The sequence below is a fragment of the Molothrus ater genome, chromosome 25 (genome assembly GCF_012460135.2).
Source record: "Molothrus ater isolate BHLD 08-10-18 breed brown headed cowbird chromosome 25, BPBGC_Mater_1.1, whole genome shotgun sequence".
Lineage (NCBI taxonomy): Eukaryota > Metazoa > Chordata > Aves > Passeriformes > Icteridae > Molothrus > Molothrus ater.
In genome coordinates, this window is record NC_050502.2 from 2866075 (window position 1) to 2888523 (window position 22449).

At 43.2% G+C, this 22449-nt stretch overlaps 2 protein-coding genes across 2 annotated transcripts; both read right to left on the minus strand.

Annotated features, from left to right (window-relative positions):
• Positions 1–2827: 2827 nt before the first annotated feature.
• On the minus strand, positions 2828–8691 carry TSHB (thyroid stimulating hormone subunit beta). The gene is made up of 3 exons (XM_054517287.1): positions 8629–8691; positions 3714–3876; positions 2828–3070 (listed from the first exon to the last, which is right to left on the minus strand). The coding sequence occupies exons 2-3, from the start codon at positions 3873–3875 to the stop codon at positions 2828–2830; spliced, it is 405 nt and encodes a 134-aa protein (XP_054373262.1). The 5' UTR covers position 3876; positions 8629–8691.
• A 3129-nt stretch (positions 8692–11820) lies between these two features.
• On the minus strand, positions 11821–20796 carry LOC118696291 (bile acid receptor-like). Its single transcript, XM_036398405.1, has 10 exons — positions 20706–20796; positions 18835–19191; positions 16892–17032; positions 15341–15480; positions 15147–15254; positions 14958–15057; positions 13754–13882; positions 13372–13491; positions 12178–12291; positions 11821–12050 (listed from the first exon to the last, which is right to left on the minus strand). The coding sequence occupies exons 1-10, from the start codon at positions 20794–20796 to the stop codon at positions 11821–11823; spliced, it is 1530 nt and encodes a 509-aa protein (XP_036254298.1).
• Positions 20797–22449: the final 1653 nt, after the last annotated feature.

Here is a 22449-nt window from a genome sequence, read left to right on the forward strand (position 1 = left end):
TTCTTCTTAATATCCAATCTAAACCTACTGTCTGTGTGAAGCCATCCCCCTTGTAGTCTCCCTTCTGGTACTGGAAGGCCTCAATAAGGTCACCCCGAAGTTTCTCTCCTCCAGGCTGGACAATTCAAATCTCCCAGCCTTTCGTCCCAGCAGAGCTGCTCCATCCCACTGATCATCCTGGTACGTCCTCTGGAATAGCTCCTGCTCCTTCCTGTGCTGGGCGCCCAGGGCTGGAGGCGGCTCTGCAGGTGGGGTCTCACCTGAGCAGGGCAGAGAGGCAGAATCCCCACCTCCAATGCCGCCCACGGCGCTTTACATGCGGGGAACAGCGGCGGCCCCGCCCCTCAGATCCCTTGCCACAGCGCCCCCTGGGGGCCGGCGGTGTCGCCGCAGCCCCCGCGGGTACAGAGCTCAGGCCGCTCCCTCCGCCCGGGGTAGGGCGGGCTTGTTCTCCTGCTTCTCCTGCTTCTCCTTCTCCTGCTTTTCCTTCTCCTTCTCCGTGCTCCGCGTGTGAATGCGCCCGGGTTTGTTCCTCTCCGAGCACCTGCCGCGGGCCGGAGCGCCGGGAGCAGCCGCGGCCCCCCCAGCCCGTTCTGTGCTCTCCCCACCCGGGCTGAGGGACGGACCCTGCGTGAGGATGTTTGGATTGCCTGCAAATCCATGGCTGAGTTATGTGGAAACCGTCTTGGGATAAACGGAAGGTAACAAACACGTCCGGAAGGAATCATCACCTGAACAGGGATTCACTGGGCCTGGGGGTCTTAAACTTGAATATGCCTAACACTGACCTCGGAGGGCATGGAAGCATATGGTTAAATAGATATGTTAGCACAACGCAAACGTCTCAGTTTGGGTTTTTCTAAAGTGTAAAAAAAGGCACATTAGTTATTTTCTCTCAAAGATTTTCCATAGGCATTAACCATAAAAGTAGACTTGGTTTTTGTTTGTACTGAAGACAAATCTGTCAGGCCATAAAGGACATTACAATAACTTAGCAGTGCTGCTGATACTGTAAATAGCCAAGTACTCTCTTTTTATTTTCCTAAGTACAAGTGCTGCTTAGTAGTAAACAGAATTATATATTCCTGTGCTAAATAGTATTTTTAACAATCCAGACATCTTGAGAAAGCTCTGGCTTATCTTAAAGCTGAACACTTTGTTTCTTTGGCATTTACCAGATACCATAAGGGCAGCTTTGTTCAATAAATACCTATTTCCCAAGTGTTTTTACCACTCCTGTGCTCTTCACCAACTGGAGAGCGGCAGTTCATGTTGCAGCTCTTCCTTGGAGAGCTTGGGAGATCACAGCTCATCTGTGTGATACACAGAAGGGGCTGGGAATACCAGATTCTCACCACCAGAAAGTGTTTGTAATTTAATTGTAACTAACCTCTCCTGCTCCGAAGAGTTTTAGAAATAGTCTTGTACAAAATTAGCTATGACTGGGTTGTTTAAACCATGTGTAAGGGATCTGTTTTACAGAAGTAGGGCTGCTTCTGCAGATGCTCTGGATTTTCTGTAAATTTCAAACTTGTTTTTGGAATATTTAAATCTTTAAACTTTGCCTGTGAAGGTATTTCTTTATCACCAAATAATGCACATATAATTGGAGTTCATACCTTGTGTAGAATCCGTGACACACATTCAAATTGCCATGGGTTGGTTGAGGTTGGAAGGGACCTCTGGAGCTCATCCAGTCCAAACCCCTGCTCCAGGGGGGCACCAGCAGTTTCCCTTGGGCTTTCTCACAGGTTATGCTACAGATTAAATAAAATGAAGGTGTTTGGAACAGAGAATCAGATTCTAGGAACCGTCATGAAAACTGCAATCCCGAAAGCAGGACTTTTCTAAGAATGTTTAAATTCATATTCGTATCCTGTGAATTCTGGTTCCTTTATTTACTATTTCAAGCAATGTGTGAATGGAATATCTGTGATTTCTTGGGAGCTACAATCTCAGTGGAAAGGAAGCAGTTGTTAGCTTACATTGATTACATGCATTACTTTTCTTTATTCCTGTCTCTGCACCTCTCACCTGTGCATGTGCAGCACACAGGGTGGGCTCAGCTCTCCTTCCACTCCTGGGGGATGGGGGGTGTTCACCTGTGGGGAAAAATGGGATTTTTTGAGTTTTGCTTTCCATTTGATGGCAGCACGCTCCCCTTGCAGAGAACAGAGCAGCCAGCTTTGAAGCTGCAGTGATTCCTCAGTGCTCACAGAGACAGGTGTAGTTCAAACTCTGTTTCTGCAGGGAAGGGGGGGTTATACCATTCATGTAGAGAAGCATTCCCAATAAACACAGATCTGGACAACAGCAGGGAGGACACAGATCTACAGTGTCTACACTAATAATACATAGATGGAAAAATACTGCTGCTAATTTGAAGGCTCTAAGTATGTGTCAAAATATATTTTAAAAGTTCAATACCAAGAGTGTGTATGGCCTTTTTTTTAAACTCTGAAATATATAAAGTGAAATAGGTGAACTCTGAAATAAATCAATATCAAATTCTGAAATATGTCAATATAAAGAATCTCTGAGCATCTCTTCAGAAAATATCTGGGATTTGTGAGCAAAGGCTGATACATTCACACAGTTCTGTCTCCTCCTTCTCCAAAGTAAATTCATCTGGGTTCTCAATACAAACATACAGCCTTTAGCATTATTTTCTGCCTGACTCAAAACACCCAATTAATTGAATCACCTAACAACACACCTTCAGAATAAATGTTTGTGCACAGCAGTTTGCAAACCGAATACGAAACAGTTTTATTTCTGTCGAGGTGCGAGCAGAGCAGTACATTTCACCCCCATCCCATTGAAAGCTTTACAGGTTACAGAGCTTCTGTGGCTTGGTGCAGTAGTTTGTCCTGACCCTCTCACGGACACAGTCACTGTAGTCAGTGTTGCACTTGCCACACTTGCAGCTCACAGCCACGGGGTAGGAGTAGTAGGGGATGGTGTGGAGAGGGCAGCCCGGGATCAGCGCTGTCCGGTACAGCATCTCCTTGTATGTGCACACATTCTGGGACAGAGCACTCTTGAGGAGCAGCTTCTTGCCATTGCTGTCCTACAAAGAGAAGAGAAATGTGTTGTTTCACTGAGGCATATGTGTGTCAGAAACGTCCTGTGAGGTGCAGAGGCCAAAACTCACACCTGAGCCCAGCTCTGGTACTACTGAGTTCAGAGCTCTAATTGTGACTGGGGCTCCCTCCCCACGCAGGCACATTCCCCTTGTTTTTCTGGTTTAATTAATCCACATGGCTCAGAGTGTTCCCTGTGCTTTGTGATCTCTTCTGGCTCCCTGCTGCCCAAGCTGGAACTCAAAATGCTGTGTTGGACAGTGAAGTTGTGAGGAGTGGTGTGGCTGCTGCAGAGCTGGGACAGCAGCAGTGGGAGCAGAAGTTACCTAAGCTATTTACATTAATTAGGAGTGACCCAATATAATCTGCCCCTCACAATCTGCCCCCAGAGGCTCTGCAGTGGCAGCAGCAGTCAGATCTCTGTTGTGCCACTGGTGTTATCAGCTCCATAGTTCCACAAGCTTGGCATTTTTCATCCCCACCTTTGCAAAAAGCTAACTTGAAAACATGGTGACAGTGCAGTTTTTCTGCCTGTGATAAACTCTTTTACAATTAAATAATTTGTACACTATTTTGTGGGAGAACAGAGCCTTGGTTTGCAGTGGTGGCTGTTCCAGAAACATCTCATACCCGAGTCATGCAGAATCCAGCGCAGATGGTGGTGTTGATGGCCAGGCAATAGGCACATTCCTGCTTCTCCACGTGGATTGTGTACTCAGAAGGAGCACACAGTGATGCTGCTTGTCCAAAAATCAGGCCAAAGAGGAGAGACATCACAAAGAAGGGACTCATGCTGGATGGGGAAGAACAAACAAACAGAGCAAAGCACAGGTAAAGTGGGATGTGCCTTCCAGCCTTGTCCTCTGCATGGGACAGGAGCAGCCAGGACAGTCACAGACCTGGGGTAATCTTAACATTTCTAGCTACAGCCTGACAATTTCTTTCCAATCTCAGTCCCTACTGAAATAATTAAACAGAGAATAAGGGCAAAGAGGCCATTAACAACATAGAACAAATTCACTTTCCCCCCACTAAAGCACATTACATGGAATTTCTCACTAGTGAGTGATAAAGTCCTGACACAGAACAAATAAGAGGAGCTGAAAGATTTGAAAGTGTGACATGTAAGAGAACATAAGCTCTAGAATTAAGCAGAGATAATAAAATAATCTCACTGCTTTAAAACAATTTTCTAAAGAAAGCATCTTATAAAATGTTAAAGAGACAAAAAGACAAGGCTGTGCGTATCAGGCATAAAACTGGATTTTTCAATTTCCAGTGGCTTAGAGGCATGATGAGATGGGAACACAGCCAAGAACTAAATAATAAATTCAAGCAAATTACAATCAAGAACATCAGCAAAGAGTTCAAGTCAATGAATCCTGCTGTATCTGTCTGTTGTGCTGACCTCATTTCTCAGACCTGCAGGTGGATCCTGAGAACAAAGCCTTGATTAGCTCTTAAGACAATTTCAGGACTACTCTAGAGCCTCTAAATGATAAACTTTAAATGCCAGTGTCTACCAATATCTGGACATCACCCTCTAGTCTCTTCCAGCTGGCAATTTCCCATAGCAAAGCCATCCATTACACAGGCTGGTTTACCCTGGAGCTGCAACACCAATCTGGACAGACCAACCTCTTGTCAGCAGAATTCTTCCCTATTACAGGAACCTGATTCTGCCTTGAGCTGGGAGAGGCAGTGACCCAGCACAAGCTCTGTGTGTGCTTTATACTCTCCAGGCTAATTCCAGGCTGATCTTACTGTTTATATAATTGCATGTGAACTGCTGCTTTCTTATCACAAAGTCATCTATTGAAAATTCATACTGAACCACAAAGCAAATGTGATAGGAACAAATGTGTCCATAATATCCTAACCTGGAAACTGGAGCTGGAAATCTAATTATATTAACAGTCATTCTCTCCTCAGGCTTTTAAACTAACCAGTGCTTTTAAAAAGTTGTTATTATTGATTCATTTAATTGCTCCATAGGACAGCAACACCATGGCAGGAAGGCTGGAATGGATATGGAGCCCTCCAGAATCACAGCTGATGAGTTTGACACCTGTGTTTTGCTAAGGTTTAACAAGGTCTGGTTCACTCTGCTTGCTCCTTGCCAGGCCCAGCTGGGACAGGCTGGCACAGGGTGCCCAGGGGACCTGTGGCTGTCCCAGCCCTGGAAGTGCTCCAGGTTGGAGCAGCTGGGATAGTGAAGGTGTCCCTGCCCATGGCAGGGGGTGGGATGGGATGAGCTTTAAGGTTCCTTCCAACCCAAACCATTCTGGGGTTCTCTAAGTCTGTGCAGTGCCCAGGAAGCAACAAATCTGAAATCAAAGTCACTGCTCTGCAGCCTGCTCAGGCACAGCCTCACTCACCTGCTCAAACAAAGACAGAAATTGGCTGGCCTGGAACTTGCTCAGCAAATATTGAAGTAACAAACAATTCACTGAATATTGATTGATAGGGGAAAAACTTATAAAACCACTCCTCACAGCAGAGTAAGAAACAAAATATTGCATCAATACCAATGAAACAATGTCCCCAGATGGGGGAAAATACATTTGGGGGAGCAAGAGGGAGAAGAGGTCAACAAAGGCAGGATTCTGTGTCAGCCCCTCCCTGAGCTCCCTGCCTGCAGCTCTGGGAACACGTGCCCTTCCAGCCCATCACCTAACTCCCATCTGGAATCTGATCTGATGGATGTCTTATGCAGGTCAGCCACATCCCTGATTTACATAGCCATAAAAACCATGGAAAACATGAGTTTGAGGTGGTAAATATGGTTACTTTGAGCTGTTGGAGGAGTGATCCAGTTGGTCCCAACTGGTGTTCAGCTAATTCCTGCACAATAGTGTCTCCTTTTCCTGGTTTCAGACTGCTGCACACAGGTCTGTGTCCTGAACTAATTTTTCAAGCATTTTTGGATAATATAATAGAGGTTTTGTTCAATTAAGAGTAGCCAAATGCTTTCTGTTTTCATGGAGTCTTTAATTCTGGGTTAATTTCTACCATATAATTTTTCTGGAATTAAATATAATTTAATTCTGTTTAAACCTCTTTCTGGCTTAGGGACATCAGCAGAGTATTAATTGTACTCTTTGTAACATCTGTCCACCTCACTTAGCAACAGGAGAGTAACACTCACTTTGCTACTACTCTAGTTTGTTATTAACTCTGTATTTTTCTGATATATCTGGAATACAAACACTCAGATTCTCTCAGTGTACACCACACAACCCCACACAGATAATGTAAATGTGTATATATACACTGTTCACACACACACACACTACATACACATATATGGGCTTGGTCTTTTGAAGCTTTAACCACAGAAAAGAATGTTTGTTCTTGGCAAATACAGAGAGTATTTCAAAGGACACAAGCTGAAAAAATTCATAAAACTAAAACCTGGAGAGGACAAAAAATGCTCAAAGTAAGATTTAAACACCAGCTTCTTAAAGCAAAAATATCACATGTGACCCTTGCATGCACAGCTGATTCTTTCCTCTAAAGACTGACAGCTTTAGGCAGTTGGAGCTGCATTTGTGCACCCTGGAGACCACCACAGCCAGGTTCAAAGTGTCTCAACACCCCCTATAAGAACATAGGCAGAGAACAGGTCAGAGTGTGAGAACATGCACTCCTTGCTGCCTCAAAGTGCCAATTTCTCTGAGCTCAGAAAACTCAATGTAAGGGGGAGGGTGGCAGAGGGAGATTAGGGTTAAAAAAAAAGGGTTTAAGAATTTGCCTTAACAAGATTTAGGGACATCAGTAGCAAATTGTAACAAGGCATGGAAGTCATAATAAAGATGAAAAAGAGAGTGCAACATTAAAAACTACAGCAACAAAATTAGAGGAAAACCAACAACAATATCTGTTAGAGGTGAGAAAATGCAGAAAACTTGCACAGGAAGCTGAAGAGTAGGAAATAAACTTTGGGAGGCCAGAGGCCAATAATAAAGTCAGGGAACATTACAAGATGAAGACAAGCTGCTGATGCAGAGTAAGTGCAAAGTACTTATGCTTTTGAAAACACAGTGACTGAACAACCACACACAGATCTGCAACAAAAATTATTAAATAAATCATATAAGGAATAAATACTTTAAAATCTACATGATTAGCTAGCTAATGCTCATTACAAGAAGTCTGTAATACTGAGGGAATTTCAAAACATTAAAGAAAGTCCTAATTTAATGGCAATATTTTAAGGAAAAAGTGTTGACCCAGGTAATTCTCCACCAGCCAGGTAAAATAACAGAAAATTGATACAGGATTTGAGCGATAAAGAATTAACGGATGAAAACATAATTACTGATGTTACATAAAATAGGTCATGCCACACAAACCCAATTTCATTGTTTGCAGTGATTACAAATTTAGTTGTTAAGGCAATTGCACAGATGCAATGTCTCTGGTTCCATGGGTGCAGAGCCCCCCTGTCAGGAAGGTTCAGAGCTGTCATCCCAGTGAGGGGACACTGAATGCTGGCACTTGTCAGCCACTGGAGCAGTTGGTTTGGTCTCAGTGGTGCCTTTATTCACTGCCATGTTTTTACCCAGCCTCTGAACACTGGTTAGTGTTCAGATTGTTAGTGTTCCCCAGTGCACTGGGGAAATACCTGACCAGGTATTAAGAATGAAAATTAATTTATCTGCAAGGGCAATAAATGACTCTGAGTGGAGCTTGGGACCAGTGTGAGTGCTGCTTATCAGCTCAGCCCCATGCTGATATGGTCACAGCAGCTCCTGGCTGCTGCCTTTCCCTTGCTGGCACCATTATCCTGCCCATCAAAAAGCTGATATTCACATGTCTTCAGTCATTTACAGAAACTGTCAAGCTGGTAAAAACCTCCTGGATTGTCCTCATGGCTGTGACCGTGGAGCTCATTCACTACGACCTCTCTGATGGGAGTGAGGTCCCACGAGCTACGGGGAGCAGCCAGACAAAAGACAGGCAGGACAACGAAGTCCAGTGTCACAATTTGTGAGTGCCTGAGGCTTCTTCCATACAGTTTCCTAAAATCCATCATCCCCAGTCTGGTGCTCATGGATCTGTTGCTTTGGTTGCCCTCCTGCTGACCTGCAGAGACTCAGTGATAGAAATTTTTAATGTGCTTTTATAGCCCAGCTTTGCAGCCCTGTTCTGGAACAGCCAGTTACACTGTTAATTATTTATCTTTAACCTTTCTGTTAACCAAACCAATCCATTCCCTGACATCAGTGATTTTACTCTTTCATTAAGTGAATGATGGTGTGCTGATGTTCTACAGGAAGTGCTTCAACTGATATCTGTAAATAGAATTTAGTAATTATAAAATCCTTGGGTTCATTCCCCAAGAGTCTCTGTAATGGGCTACAGAAATTCAGTGCATACCAGAAGCTCATATGTAATTTAATAGGATTCTCTATCACTTGTCCAGTGCCAAAAACAAAAGGAGGAACAATGAGAAGTTATCAGACATTATTCCTACTCACTCTGCCCCTGGTAGTGGTGCAACACAAAGAAAACATTGTGATCTCATGAGCAGGTTACTTACAGAGCAGAACCACTCTTATTTCCATGAAATATGCAGCTGTAGATAATAAAAACATGTCCACACTTGCAAACAAACAAACAAACCAGCAGCTCTGCTGCTGAAAAACAGACAAAACCAATCAGATTCTGAAAGATGAGTATTCTGGTAGAGGAATTATTTCCAAGTCCATCCAGTTGCAGCCCTCCACTGATAAAAGGAAATAAGATCCTGATATGCTACCATAGAAACAAGTGGTTTTGCCAGGTTTTGAATTTAAACAGACTGTGGCTGCTGAATTTTCAAAGCTAGTCTGCCTATTGCCAGTCTCTGTAACAGCCCAAAACACAGCTCTCATCTCTCAAATTTATAGATTCACAGTCTGCTCTTCTTTTTCTTTCCTAGGATTAACTGCAGCATTTCCTATCAACCCCAGAGTAAAGCAGCAAATCTCTTTGTTGCATATCATATGCCAGCAATCTCCATTTATGGTCTGAAAATACTTCATAATCCTATTTGCTGTTTGGCTCAGACCATAGAGCCCTTTGGATTTGGTTTCATTTCTTTGGAAAGTGCGAGATATTTCTGTTAGTCTGAGATACACAATCACTGTGCTGAGGCAAAGCTAAACAGAAAAACAAACAACAAATTAGTACCAAAGACAATCCAGAGCAATCCTGTAGTATTGTCAAGGATGAACAGTACCAACCCAGCATCAAAATAATGCTAAAGGTAAAACTCTGCCCCAGGTGGGACAGAATAGAAGAGGTAAATGCTCAGTATTTGTCTTTTCTGAACTGGATTTTCAGTTCAACTTTATATTTAAGAAAAATAGGATGTTTACTAAAAAATGCTACTAAAATGTAATATTACATATATTTATAGATTTTTAACAAAGATCAAACGCACTTGCATTATATTCTATAAATACTTTTAGTGTAAACTGCTTAAAATATTGAAAATCAGGTTCTGAAAAGTAAATTTCCTCGGTGGAACCTGACTGTAAGTGTGCAAAACCTAAGTGATGTTTTTTCCTCTTGTAATCTTCAAAAGTTCTCCTCTAAGTGATTCAGCTGCAAACAGGAAACAGAGAATTATTATTCCCCTTTGCCTTCTTATTTAGCCTTGAAATATTCACTAAATAATACTTGAGGTACTGATTGTGAACAAATAAGAAGCCCTAAGAGTTCAGATAAGCAGAGTTGATGCATAGCTGACTTCTTCATCGGCTTCAGAGCAAAGTTTTACTTCCTGTGAAATCATATCTGAACTATGAAGTGATTTTGGTCAACATATTAAAAAAAACTAACAGTGAAACTGTATTTAACATTTACAGCTACTAAACTGTTAGATTGCTCATGAATATTAAAACTCGACAATATTAAAAAATGTTAAAGAATGTGCAAGGTAAAATTTATTTTAGTTTTACCTGAGTCAGTGATTTTGCCACAGTACAGGGAGTGAATGGCAAATTAAAATCATCACCTGGGCATTTGTTAAAACTCTGCACAAACTTAAGAGTTAGTTTCCTAGGGGTAGATTTGTAAAGGGTTATAAAATCCAGAAGAAAAAAAACAATTACAGCTAATGTGAAAATACGATTTTTAATTAATAAATCAACTGCCTGCAATTTTTGAAATTACCAATATTGGTAATGGCTTTGGAACTCTCTGGCTTCATAGTTCACAGTGGCTTTTCAAACCACTGGTTTTGTAGTTTGCTTTATAGGCAAAGGCCAGAGTGGAAGGTTTTGATGGGAAGAATTCATCAGCTGCTGCTTATCTGAGCACAGGTGCATGATAAAGGATTCATGAAGCAAAATGATTTCTTTAAAGTCCAGTAGTTGATATTTATTTTTTTTCTTTACTCCCATGGTAGTTTTAAACACCACATCTGTCTATGTTTTAGTATGAAAATGCCATTTTACAAGGTTTTCAAGTCACAAAAGAATAGGATAAATAGTGTAACTCATCTCCTGTCAGAATATCACATTTGAATCTAAACATATTCTGTAAGGAACCTCGACATGAAACAATAATTTGTTTAATTCATATAACTCAGTTTGGTGACAGAACATTTCCACTGCACATTTGGTCTGGTGTAAGCAGGACTTCAAAGCCAGTGCAAGCATCCAAGTGGGGCACTGCTCACTGCTGGATCACCCACATCAAACATGGATTTATCATCGGTGATGTGCAGTTACAACACAGAGCAGATGATCGTGATAATGATTTCCTTCAGTCTTCATAGAGAATAACAGCAGAAGTCTTTGAAATTGAAGTCAAAGATGTTCCTTCCAGCACCAGTCTTGGCAGTCTGCAGAGAAATGACTTCAGCGAATTTCACACACAGACAGAACCATGGAATGGGTTGGGCTGGAAGGGACCTCGAAGCTCATCCAGTGCCACCCCTGCCATGGGCAGGGACACTTTCCATCATCCCAGCTTGCTCCAAGTCTGGTCCAACCTGGCCTTGAACACTTCCCAGGACAGGTCGGGATGTGTGTGCTCGGGTCAGGACTCTGCCCGGGGGCTCCCAGCAGTGTCCCCATGTCCCTGTTGGTGTCCCCCACCCGCTGCAGCCAGGCTGGGGACAGCTGGTGGCACCAGTGACCTGACAGAGCCCCACAGCCCGAGGGCGCACTGGGCTTTGGGTGCGGGCCCTGCCCAGTGCTCAGGGACAGCCACACGAGCCGTTTGAACGGGTTTTTCTTGGTGGGCCTGGAGAAAAGCAGTGACACCAACACTTGATATTGGCACTGACATTGCCACCAGTACCAATACCAACACTAGCACCAACACTGGTACTGACACCAACACTGACACCAGCAGTGACAACTAGCACTGGTACCAACATCAACACCAGCACTGACACTGGCACTGAACACTGCATCCAAACCAATACCGGCACCAGCACCGGTACCGACATCAACACTTGTACCGACAGCGACATCGCTGCCACCACCTACACCAGCAGTGACACTGGCACCGACATCGACACCAGCACTGACACCGGCACTGAGCGTGGCACCCAAACCGATGCCAGCACCGGCACTAGTACCAACACTTCTACCAACAGCGACATCACCGCCCACATCGACACCGGCAGCGACACCGGCGCCTCACGGCGGCCGCTGAGGGAGGGCGAAAAGGGCGGGAAACGCCGGCGCGCAGCCCAGGCGGGAAGGGGCGCGCGGGCCGGCGGCGTTGGCGCCGCCTAGTGGAGGTCCCAGAGGTCGCGCAGCGGCGCTGCCAGGCGCGGGTCCCGCGCGCGCAGCGCCCCCGCGTGGGCGTGGCGAAGCGAGCGCAGCTCCGTGAGGCGCCCCAGTAGCCGCGCGAAGCGCTGCGGGTCCCGCGGGTGCTGCAGCTTCGAGTGCTTGTACAGGATCCCCAGCAGCGGCTCCTGCAGCTCCTCCACATGGCGCTTGTCCCTCAGCAGCGGGCGGTCTGCGGGAGAGCGGCGGCACGGAGAGAGCGGTGAGCGGGATGCTTCGGGCGCCGCCGCCCCTGAGGGGACGAATAGGAGCTCCCCAGGGGCGAGTGACAGCTCGTTGTTGTCACCTTCCCAGCTTACCTGAAAAGAACACTGTTGTTGCTACGAGCAGAGCGTACTCGGTCTCGGTCACTTTGAGTTCCCCCATGGTTCTGTAGAAGTAGAATAGGGCGGTGATGAACTCCTCAGTTATGCCTTGAAAATGGATAAAAAACATTTTTTGCTTAAAAAAAACCAAGCCAAACCAAAACCAAACAAAAAAAAAAAAAAAAACAACCAGCAAAGGTGCAGAATAATGAGGATGTTAGTGCAGAAACAGTTCCAAATCATTGCCTGAAGGGTGTGAGGTGACCCTCCCTGGATCCATCTGGATCGCTGTGTCCAGCTCTGGGCTCCCCAGGACAAGGGACATGGAGCTCCTGGAGCAGACCCTGCTGAGGCTGTGGAGCTCGTGAAGGGACTGGGGCATCTTACAAGGAAATGGTGAATGGTTGGACTCTGTGATCTTAGAGGTCTTTTCCAAGCTAAGTGATTCCATGATTCTGTGAAAGGCTGAGGGAGCTGGGGCTGCTCAGCCTCGAGAGGAGCCCCAGCTGAGAGGGGCCCTCATTCCTGGGTGTCCCTGTCTGCAGGGAGAGCAGGGACCAGCAATGGCACCAGAGGAACGGGCAGGAACTGATGCTCAGGAAGCTCCACCTGAACACGAGGAAAAGCTTCTTTCCTGTGAGGGAGCAGATTGCCCAGAGAGAGTGTGGAGTCTCCCTGACTGGAGATATTCCAGACCCATCTGGAGATGAGCCGGTGCCATGTGCTCTGGGATGACCCTGCTGGAGCAGGGAGCTGGCACCAGGTGACTGTGATCCCTTCCAACCTCATCCGTTCCACGATTCTGTGATTCTGTGAATCTTTAGAGGCTTGGGGCTGTTCTATTGCATGAAATAGTTAACTAACTTTGTGAAAACAATGTTAATTGCTAAAATAATAACAAAAGTTTTATGGTAGTGTGTATTTTTTTGAATGTGTATATTACCCAAGGAGTATAAGCAAGCATAAGACACCTCTCCGTGCCATGAGGATGTAATGCCAGTGTGTAATACCTGAGGAGGTAATGCCAGAGCAGCTCAAGGGAGTGGGAGAGGAGAAGGAAAGAGAAAAGAGAGGAAGAGAGGCAAGGAGATGGAACAGTGGCCATAGGGACAGTGTAGCTCAGTGTAAGAAAAGTAGGGCCAGTAAAGCAAAAAATTCACAATGTTTATATTCTGAGACCTCCATTACCTGTGGTAGTAGTAGAAGTTGGCCTCTCTTTATTATGACACATTTCCATGGAATAAATATTGGTTTTATCAAGGTTTTGAACATGACAACACGTCCCATGATCAGAAAGTCTGACATGACCTGGAACGAGGCAGATGACAGTTCCCAGTCAAGCTTAAAGCAATCTTAAATATTTGTCTGTATCATTGCTGAAAATGTGTGAATTTTTCCCAGACCCACAAAGGTGTAAAATCCTTTTTGGCACTTGGATCCAAGTTCTTTGGTTCCTTTTTTATTGGTCAAGGTCTCTTGTGTTAAATTTGACACAATGTATAATAGGTAATTAATAGCTGCTATCATCCACTCACCCCACAACGATGCAAGTCAAGTATTTCAGACCTACTTTCACTGGTTGATGGCTGGCACTCACTCATTCTTTGGTTGTAAATTTGAGCTGATCTCAAGAACATTGCCTCCACTGTGGACCCTTTCAGCAGAGCAATCTGGTCCTCACTGGCTAAACTCTCAAACCCTGCAGAGAAAGGTGCACGTTCAGGAGCAGGGAAGGCTGGGGCTGCCTTTAAGCCCTCAACATGATGTGAAAAAAATGATTTTTTAAAAGTAAATATCTTTATTGGAAAGGAGGAACCATAGTTAAATGATGCATGTGTCAAAGACTTGGGATCTTTCTTGCTAGTCTGCAGGTTAGACAATTAAAAAGGGAAAAAAAAAAAGAGGGGGAGTTTTCAGTGTTAAAAGATTGACAGGAAGATAGAAGTAAAAAATCTGGGACTAAGCAAGGGTTATCAAAACATTCTTGCTAATGTCTGATATAGGCCTAACACCTGGTTAATTTGCTGCATTGTTCAGTGACTGTGGATACTCCATCAATTGTTACATTATTTTCTTTTTAGAAATTGTGTTCATCTTTTGACAAGCTCACTGTCTGTACTTGTAATTCAAGAGCAAAGGAACTTCGGTGATTTTTTTTTCTTAAACCTGATCAAAGCAGGATGTGTAACACAAGCAAACAGACAGCTCACCCCTTCCTTCAGCTCTGCCCCACAGATGCTGAATGACATCAAATTCCTGCTTTAGATATGGTGATTGACCTTTGTCAGTGAGTTTTACAAAGAAAAGTTATCACCCTCCCTGTCAAATGTTACTTTGTCAACTTTACACTGAACAGGAGTGAATTTAATTGCATGTTTCCTTGTTCTTTATGAAAGGAAAATATGAATAAGAACACCTGGTTAGTCCCTTCTGTGCTGCCTTTTCCTTTGAAGGAACATCTGGTTTTTTCCTTTGGTGATTATGATAAATTGTAGACTCAACTGGATTTCAGAGAATGTGGTGAGATAGTAATTCCCTCAAGGTGGTATTTTGAGGTCCACATGCTTCCAGAAAATGTCTCTACTCCATGTCAGAAATGGAGAAGAAATCTAATCATAGCAAAGTTTTGAACTGAAAGCTTCTAGCTTGTCCTCATGGCACATTAAAAGTACAAATAATCAGTTTAAAGCCTTTTCTTGAAGCCTTATTTTTCTCTGGTTCATGCCATCAGTTTGATTTGGTTCCTCTAATGTTCCCCAAAGGAAGGAACTCACCTGGGAGTCTTTTTGTGAAATCCACCAACACCTGCACATGCACAACAGCTGTCTCAGACAGGTGGAGGAAACTTTCCTCAGGGCTTGCAGTTTCCTGTAGCTGCAAAAAGAGCATTTGCACATTGGATATAGCCAAAATACACAGCAGCAGGGACTCAGCAATGCAGGCTGGGGGTGCTGGATACCTACAAACTTCTTGGCTTCCTCAAGAGGAATTGTGTATTTTTGGTGTGCTGCTACAATGTGGTCAAGAAGCTGATGTTCTCCTGGAGTAAGTTCCATCTTTTCTGAAATCTGCTAAAAAAATAAACCAGTCGAGTCACAACACCTTGGAGGAAGAATAAGTGATAAAAAGAGATATTTTAAATAGAAAAATATCCCACTTTTCCAGATCTTGTTGTAGATGATACTTGCTTACTATTCAGTCCCTCATCTTCCAGCTTTATGTTGCAAAGGAAACTGCTCTTCTGCTTGAAATTCTTCCTGAGTCGCTTTGACTTGCACTGGACTTCAGTCAGCAAACCTGTGAGGTGTGAAGTGGCCATCAGGGCTTGCATTTTCAATTAATTACAGTCTGAGGTCATCACTTTTATTAGAGGTAACTCCAGTTTGCAGCACAGAAGCTGTCACCTATAATGAACTGTGTTTCCTAGAGAATGTGGCTGTGTCACTTATCAGGTGAGCTGATGTTCAGTGGCCACCAAAGGCCTGAGGGTCTGCAGGCATCTTTGTCCTTGTGGCTCTGTGACACACAGGCATCAGAATTTTTTACCAAAGCCCATCGTGCCATTTTTATTTAATTTTTTCCCTCAAACCCCAAAGCTCCTCTGAGCTGCTCATTGCTGTCCCGATAAGACTGGGGATATTTAGCTTATCTTGCTCGTAGTTCCTTTTTTTCTTATACTCTCTTTGAACAACAGTTCTCTTAAGGTGAGGCTTCTGCACACCAAGCTGCTACAGGTTCCACCATCCACAAAATTAATTTTCACAGAATCACCAGGTTGGAAGAGACCTTCCAGATCATTGAGTCCAACCCGTTCCCTAACACCCAACTAAACCCTGGCACCCAGTGCCACATCCAGTCTGTTTTAAACACCCCAGGGATGGTGACTCCACCACCTCCCTGGGCAGCCATTCCAGAACTTTATCGCTCTTTGCATGAAAAACTTTTTCCTAATATCCAACCTGTCACAGACATATTTTATGAAAAATCCTTTCGTTAGAACTTTTTCTCCTGAGAAGCTGAGAGGCCTCAGGAACAAAATGTAAACAATAGTTACCTGCTGCTGTGGAATGCAACAGGTGCATCTTGGATTGGAGTCATGTGGTTGTTTTTAATTAATGACCAATCACAGTCCAGCTGTCTCAGACTCTCTGGACAGTCACAAGATTGTATTATCATTCATTTCTTTCTTTCAAGCTTTCTGATGAAATCCTTTCCTCTATTCTTTTAGTATGGTTTTAATATATCATTTTCATAAGGTATAGTATAATAGAATATAGTATAGTATAATAGAATATAGTATATATCATAATATAATATATATTATAATATAATATATATCATAATATAATGAATCAGTCTTCTGAAACATAGAGTCAAGATTCTCATCTCTTCCCTTGTCCTGGGACCCCTACAAACACCAGAACACCAACCTATATTTCCTTGGTGCAGCTTGAGGCTGTGTGCTCTGGTTCTGTCAGTTCCTGGAGAAAGAGCCCAGCCCCACCTGAGCACAGCCACCTTTCAGAGCTGTAGAGAGTGCTAAAGTCACCCCTGAGTCTCCTTTTCTCCAGTCTAAACAACCCCAGCTTTTTCTACATTTCCCTACAGCCAAACAAAGCTCAGACCAATATCGTCAGGAAGAGATTGACTTTGGAGAAGGTTTTATCTGCGGTGATGAGTAAAAAATCCAGCAGGAAGGAGCACTCACACTCTGCCAGCATTCCCACAGCTCTGCACTTCTTGAGGCGGCACTCCTGGCACTTCCTCCTCATGTACATGTCCATCTCGCAGTGCCCGCCGCTCTTGCAGCGGTACACCGCCTTCTTGGTGATGCTGCGCCGGAAGAAGCCTGGCAACGGGCACCAGATGTGAGAAACACGTTTACTTTCTTGGGAAAATGTAAAAAAGATTAATAAAGGACATTAGGAGACAAGGCCAGTGCATAGGCCAGGTGCATCTTGGCACTCAGTTAAGACGACACTGTTACTTTTGGGGATACCCCTTAAACACCTTTTCCATTGCATCAGCCTGTTGCATATTTATAGACTCTTACGTATATCTATAAACTAGTTTCCATTTTTCAGGGACTATTTTATATGGCTTCACTTTGGGTCTGCTTTTTTAGAGTATGTGTGTTTTTTGGCTGTGGTTTTGGCTCTTTCTCTTTATCACATCCAGTTTGGGCCTTGGTCCACACTGTCTTCAGATGGTGAGTGCTGATAGTTGGCAGATCTGTACAGGTGTCTTTCTCTTATGTTCATTGGATGTTATCTTATTCAAGTAGGCATTTTTACACAAGTATATAGCTATTATAATATATATAGTATAAGCTGTGTAATATATAGCTTATTAGCTATATAATATATATACTATAAGCTTATATTATATTAGCTATATATACTATATAGCTATATATTATATATAGCTATATACTGTATATTATAGCTATATTAACTATATAATATTATAAGCTTATGTAATATATATATACTATATAGCTATATATTATATATAGCTATATATACTATATATATTATATAGCTTATATTAACTATATAATATATATATTATAAGCTTATATTAGCTATATATACTATATAGCTATATATACTATATATATTATATAGCTTATATTAGCTATATAATATATATAGTATGAGCTTATATTATAGCTTATATTAGCTATTTCACTACTATGTCTAAGCTTAATTAACAACAGAAATAAAAACTTTATAGCAAAGTTACTTTAACATCACACATATAAAATCCATTGTAATATTTGTGAAAAGCCAATTTTATAATATGTATCTATAACAAGGTGATGGCTGGAGCAATCAAAGGAGCTTTATCTCATAAGGATTTAAAAGTGTCCTCCGGGTTTGAATGGTTGGGTTTTTTAAATGGAAAAGTTAGCTTGATTTTAATTCTGCTTTTTAGAAACATAGTTATGTCTGGTTCTTTCTGACTGATATTAATTGACATTTTCCATACATGGAATCATAGAATATGCTGATTTGGAAGGGACCCACGAAGATCACCAAGTCCATCCCCTGGCCCTGCACAGACACCCCAAACCCCCACCCTGTGCATCACTGAGAGCAGAGTTCAAACTCTCTGGAGCTCTGGCAGCCTCGGGGCTGTGCCCACTCCCTGGGCAGCCTGGGCAGTGCCAGCATCCTCTGGGGGAAGAAACTTCCCTGAGATCCAACCTAAACTCCCCTGACACAGCTCCGGCCCTTCTCTCAAGTCCTGTGCCTGCTCACAGGGAGCAGAGATCACAGCTGCCCCTCATGACACAGCTCCCATACCTACAAGTTAAAATATGATTAGCAAGTAATTACTACTTGCTTTTATTCAATTATAATCATAAGTGAAATTAATAACAGTGAAACAAATCTCTAAGAAATGTTCATAAGAAAACCAGCACCTGCTTACACTACTCTAACGAGTCATCAATGCAAACATGAGATGCTTAAAGTGCTCATATCAAACACAGACTGTAAAAATATTTCCTCAAAGAATGTTATAAAAACGTGAATTTGGAGCGAGTTTGTTAGATAGGGGGTTCATAAGATAAATGAAAAGCCGCTGTGGTAGCACCAGCTCAAATCTTCGTGGAAGGTGGCGCCGAGGCCCCGCGTCCCCGCTCACCTTTGCAGCCCTCGCAGGTCAGCGCGTTGTAGTGATAGCCCGAGGCTTTGTCCCCGCACACCACGCACAGCTCCTCCTGCCCCTTCAGCCTCACCGCCTGGTTCAACCGGGGCCTCTTGAGCCCCTGGAACCCGCCGTCCTCCCCGTGGGGAGCCGGGAAGGGGCCCTTGCTGAGCTCGCAGCTGCTGCCCACGCAGGGCCCGTCGCCGTACGGGGGCTCCAGGCTGTAGGAGCCGTACGGGGCCGGGCCGGGCTGGGGCTGCAGCGCTGGCACCGGCACTGCCGAGTACTGGCAGTACGGGGCAGCCTGGAAATCCGCCTCCTGCAGCTGGTAGTTGATGTGCTCCGGTAGAACATCTGTTCCGAGGGAAACGGAAAGTGCAGTGAAAACCTGGAGAATCTCTCAACATCAGCTGCTCCAAAGTTTGAAAATGTGTAGCTATGATATTTTCTGAAAAATCCTTTCCTTAGGATTTTTCCTCCTAAGAAGCTGAGAGGCCTCAGGAACAAAATGCAAACAATGGTTATCTGCTGATGTGGATGCAACAGGTGCATCTGGGATTGGGCTCATGGGGTTGTTTCTAATTAATGACCAATCACAGTCAGCTGGCTCTGACTCTGAGTCACAAACCTTTGTTATCATTCCTTCTTATTCTATTCTTAGCCAGCCTTCTGATGAAATCCTTGCTTCTATTCTTTTAGTATAGTTTTTATATAATATATATAATAAATCAAGCCTTCTGAAACATGGAGTCAGATCCTCATCTCTTCCCTCATCCTAAGACCCCTGCGAACACCGTCAAAAAAATGTTTTATAGATTTAGTAGCATAAATATTAGAGGAACACGTTTTTAGAGGGGCAATCTGACACATTCTATTTAAATTTGAACCTGTAATGCTCTTAAGTGAAACCTGAAATGTAGCAAAAATGGCTCAGTAACAGTTTGGGCAATATCATGTGGATTAGTGTTAGTAGATAATTGAATATCACTTGCCAACTGATGGCACAGTTGCCTTCAGATCTTACACTTAAGGTTTGTTCTTATTAGTTGTCCACACTACAGTCAAATACGTTCCACAAATGAATTTCTTAATGAATAAAGTGTTTGTTACTGATACATATCTCAGGCATCACTTTGAAAATGTTGCACAAGGGTCTGAGAAAAATTGTGTAGAAATCAGAGAGTACTAAAAATAACTGTGACAGGGGTCCTAAAGTTGAACTTCAGAGGAGTAAAAGGCAGAGACTTTTACATGTGTCTTTACAATTATGGGATTTAGTTTAGTAAAATGTAGGTACAGAAGTACAAAGATAGTTTCTTCCTGCCTTTTTGTCTGTTGAGTTTTAATTTTATCCAGGCTCCCTTAAATACACACAGCTATACCAAAGAAAGCCTGTGCAACATGCATCATGTTTCATTCTTCCTTTGGGATTATTAAAATCTCTATAAAAACAAATTGGGAAGATTTTTTAAAACAGATTTTTTTTTTTTCCTTTTAGTGGGCTTTGAGTCCTGCCTTTAGTCTTCCAAAATCAAATTAGTTATTGCAATTATAGTTCCATAAGATATAGAAGAGGCATTATCTATGGATAATGCATCTGGAATACTGTAATAAACCCTGTGTCTTCTCCATGCAGGTCCAAGGAAGACAGCACTGGGGATGTTTCTATGGAAAGCTCAGTCAGAATAATCCCATTGTGCTCAAAAATCTGTATGAGCACACAGTCATAGATTTCCATACACTTTCAGTAGGAGCTTGGTAAGAGCTTTCAAGTGCATTAAAGATAAATTAAAATGAATTAAACAAAAAATAATTCCCCCAGAGTTCATTTTTCTGCACTTCCAGAGTACAAAACTTGCTTTACTCACCGTAGTACTGGATGGGCTCGGGCAGACCGTACCCGTCAGGGACAGTGACAAAGGTGTTGGCCATGCTCTGCTCCCAGCTGCACTGCTTCATCCACTCTGCTGTGAGAGCAGCCTTTAAACAGCAACCTGGGGAAAGGGGAAAGGAAGAGAAACATCCCATGGGAAAGAATTGCTGGGTAGGTTAGACACAGAGTCAGAAAACTCCAGAATATGGCAGAGTTTTCAGATCACAAGAAAATCAGATGTCTCTGTGAAGGCACATAACACCCTCAACGAGACTACAAAATGTTTGAGTGTTCTGATATTACAAACTCAGGGTAAAATTCTTTCCTAAGTTTCCAAGTTAGAGCTAGAAATGTTTTGCTCTGAGTTTTACACAAAACCATGTGGGGGAATTGGACTGGTAAATTCTCTAATTCAGAGAAGGTTAAAAGGAGCTTCACTGGATAGAATAAACTTGCTTTGGGCATGAATTGGAGCATTTGCTCTGGTGTATATGTGGGGCTGTCCTGTTTGTGCACAAAGATGGGCTTTTAATGAGTTTATTTAATTCATGTTTTATCAGAGGTGAAGTAAGGGAAATAGCATGGAAAGACCAGCATAGAATGTCTGTTCTTCATCATGTATGTACTCATTTATGCAGTAAAACTCAACTTTGCCTTGCTTAAGCACTGCCTTAACTACACTTCCTGTGTTCCTTTAACAGTGGAAAGTTTTCAGTGAAGACCAAAATATTGATTTCTATAGGATGTGCTGTCTCTAAAGAGCTTTCCACTGTCCCTTGGTAGTTGAAGGAGCCTGGGCTCCTGGCTGGATTCACTGACATTCCCCGTAACAAAGTGCACTGAGAGCTCACAGTGACATGGTGAGAAGAGCTGCTGTGCTTGGAGTTCAGCACTTACCTCATTTTTCAGTAATTTGACTTATAAATTCAAATTTAGACGAGTTCTGAAAATGCCTGCTCTAAAAACTCTTAGAAGAGTTTTAGGAGAAAAAGAAAAGCCTCTGTATGGACAGTGGCATGAGCTGAGTTTGAGTTTATACATCTACAGCAAACCTCTGGTGTTGGTTAGAACTGAGAGCTAACAGAGCAGCCATTAGGGGAGGAAGTAGGAATGTTTTCCTTGCCCCCTTGTCCCTCTGCATGAGTGGGATGTGGGAACAGTTAAACCTTTGCTGGGCCTGATGCCCACTGAGCAAGGGCTGTAAGAGACAATTCGCCCAGGAACCACTCACAAGCTTTCCCTGAGCAGACAGGAAGGATAAAAAAGATGAAAAAGGCATGGAAGGGTTTGGAAAATACGCAAAATCCAACTCCTTCAATGGGATTCTCTGCAGAATTTACAGCAAGCTGGGTTTAGAGACCCTCCCTGAGGGAAGGGGTTTGTGCTACACCTGTACCTTGCTGGGCTGAGACAATGAATGAACCACCCCAGGGAATCTGAAGTCCTGACTGGTAAAACACACATCCCTCCCCCAGACTGCTTGGGGCTGACCACTTTCACTTCGTGTTGTCAGCAGAAGGTGAAAGGATGCAGTGAGGCTGGAATGCTGGGGGTTTGTTATCTCTGCTAGTAAATATTTGTTTGAGAGCAAAATAAGTCACTGAATCATGAGGTCTTATCAGTTAGATCAATTTGGCCTGGGCAAAGTCTACATTTTTTCCCAAAAATGTGTGTTTGCTGAAGAAATGTGTTTCTGAATTCCAGTGGTTTCTTTAAATAAAAGTCATAATTGAATAGTA

Excerpts from the sequence above, each read along its gene's own strand:
- LOC118696291 (XM_036398405.1), bottom strand. The coding sequence starts at position 20,796 with ATGAAGCAGTGCAGCTGGGAGCAGAGCATGGCCAACACCTTTGTCACT. Across the intron at positions 17,033-18,834 it reads GACCTGCGAGGGCTGCAAAG|GCTTCTTCCGGCGCAGCATC; the intron begins GTGAGCGGGGAC and ends GCCCGTTGCCAG. Across the intron at positions 12,292-13,371 it reads AACTTCTACTACTACCACAG|GCATAACTGAGGAGTTCATC; the intron begins GTAATGGAGGTC and ends TCCATTTTCAAG.
- TSHB (XM_054517287.1), bottom strand. The coding sequence starts at position 3,875 with ATGAGTCCCTTCTTTGTGATGTCTCTCCTCTTTGGCCTGATTTTTGGA. Across the intron at positions 3,071-3,713 it reads CTGGATTCTGCATGACTCGG|GACAGCAATGGCAAGAAGCT; the intron begins GTATGAGATGTT and ends TTCTCTTTGTAG.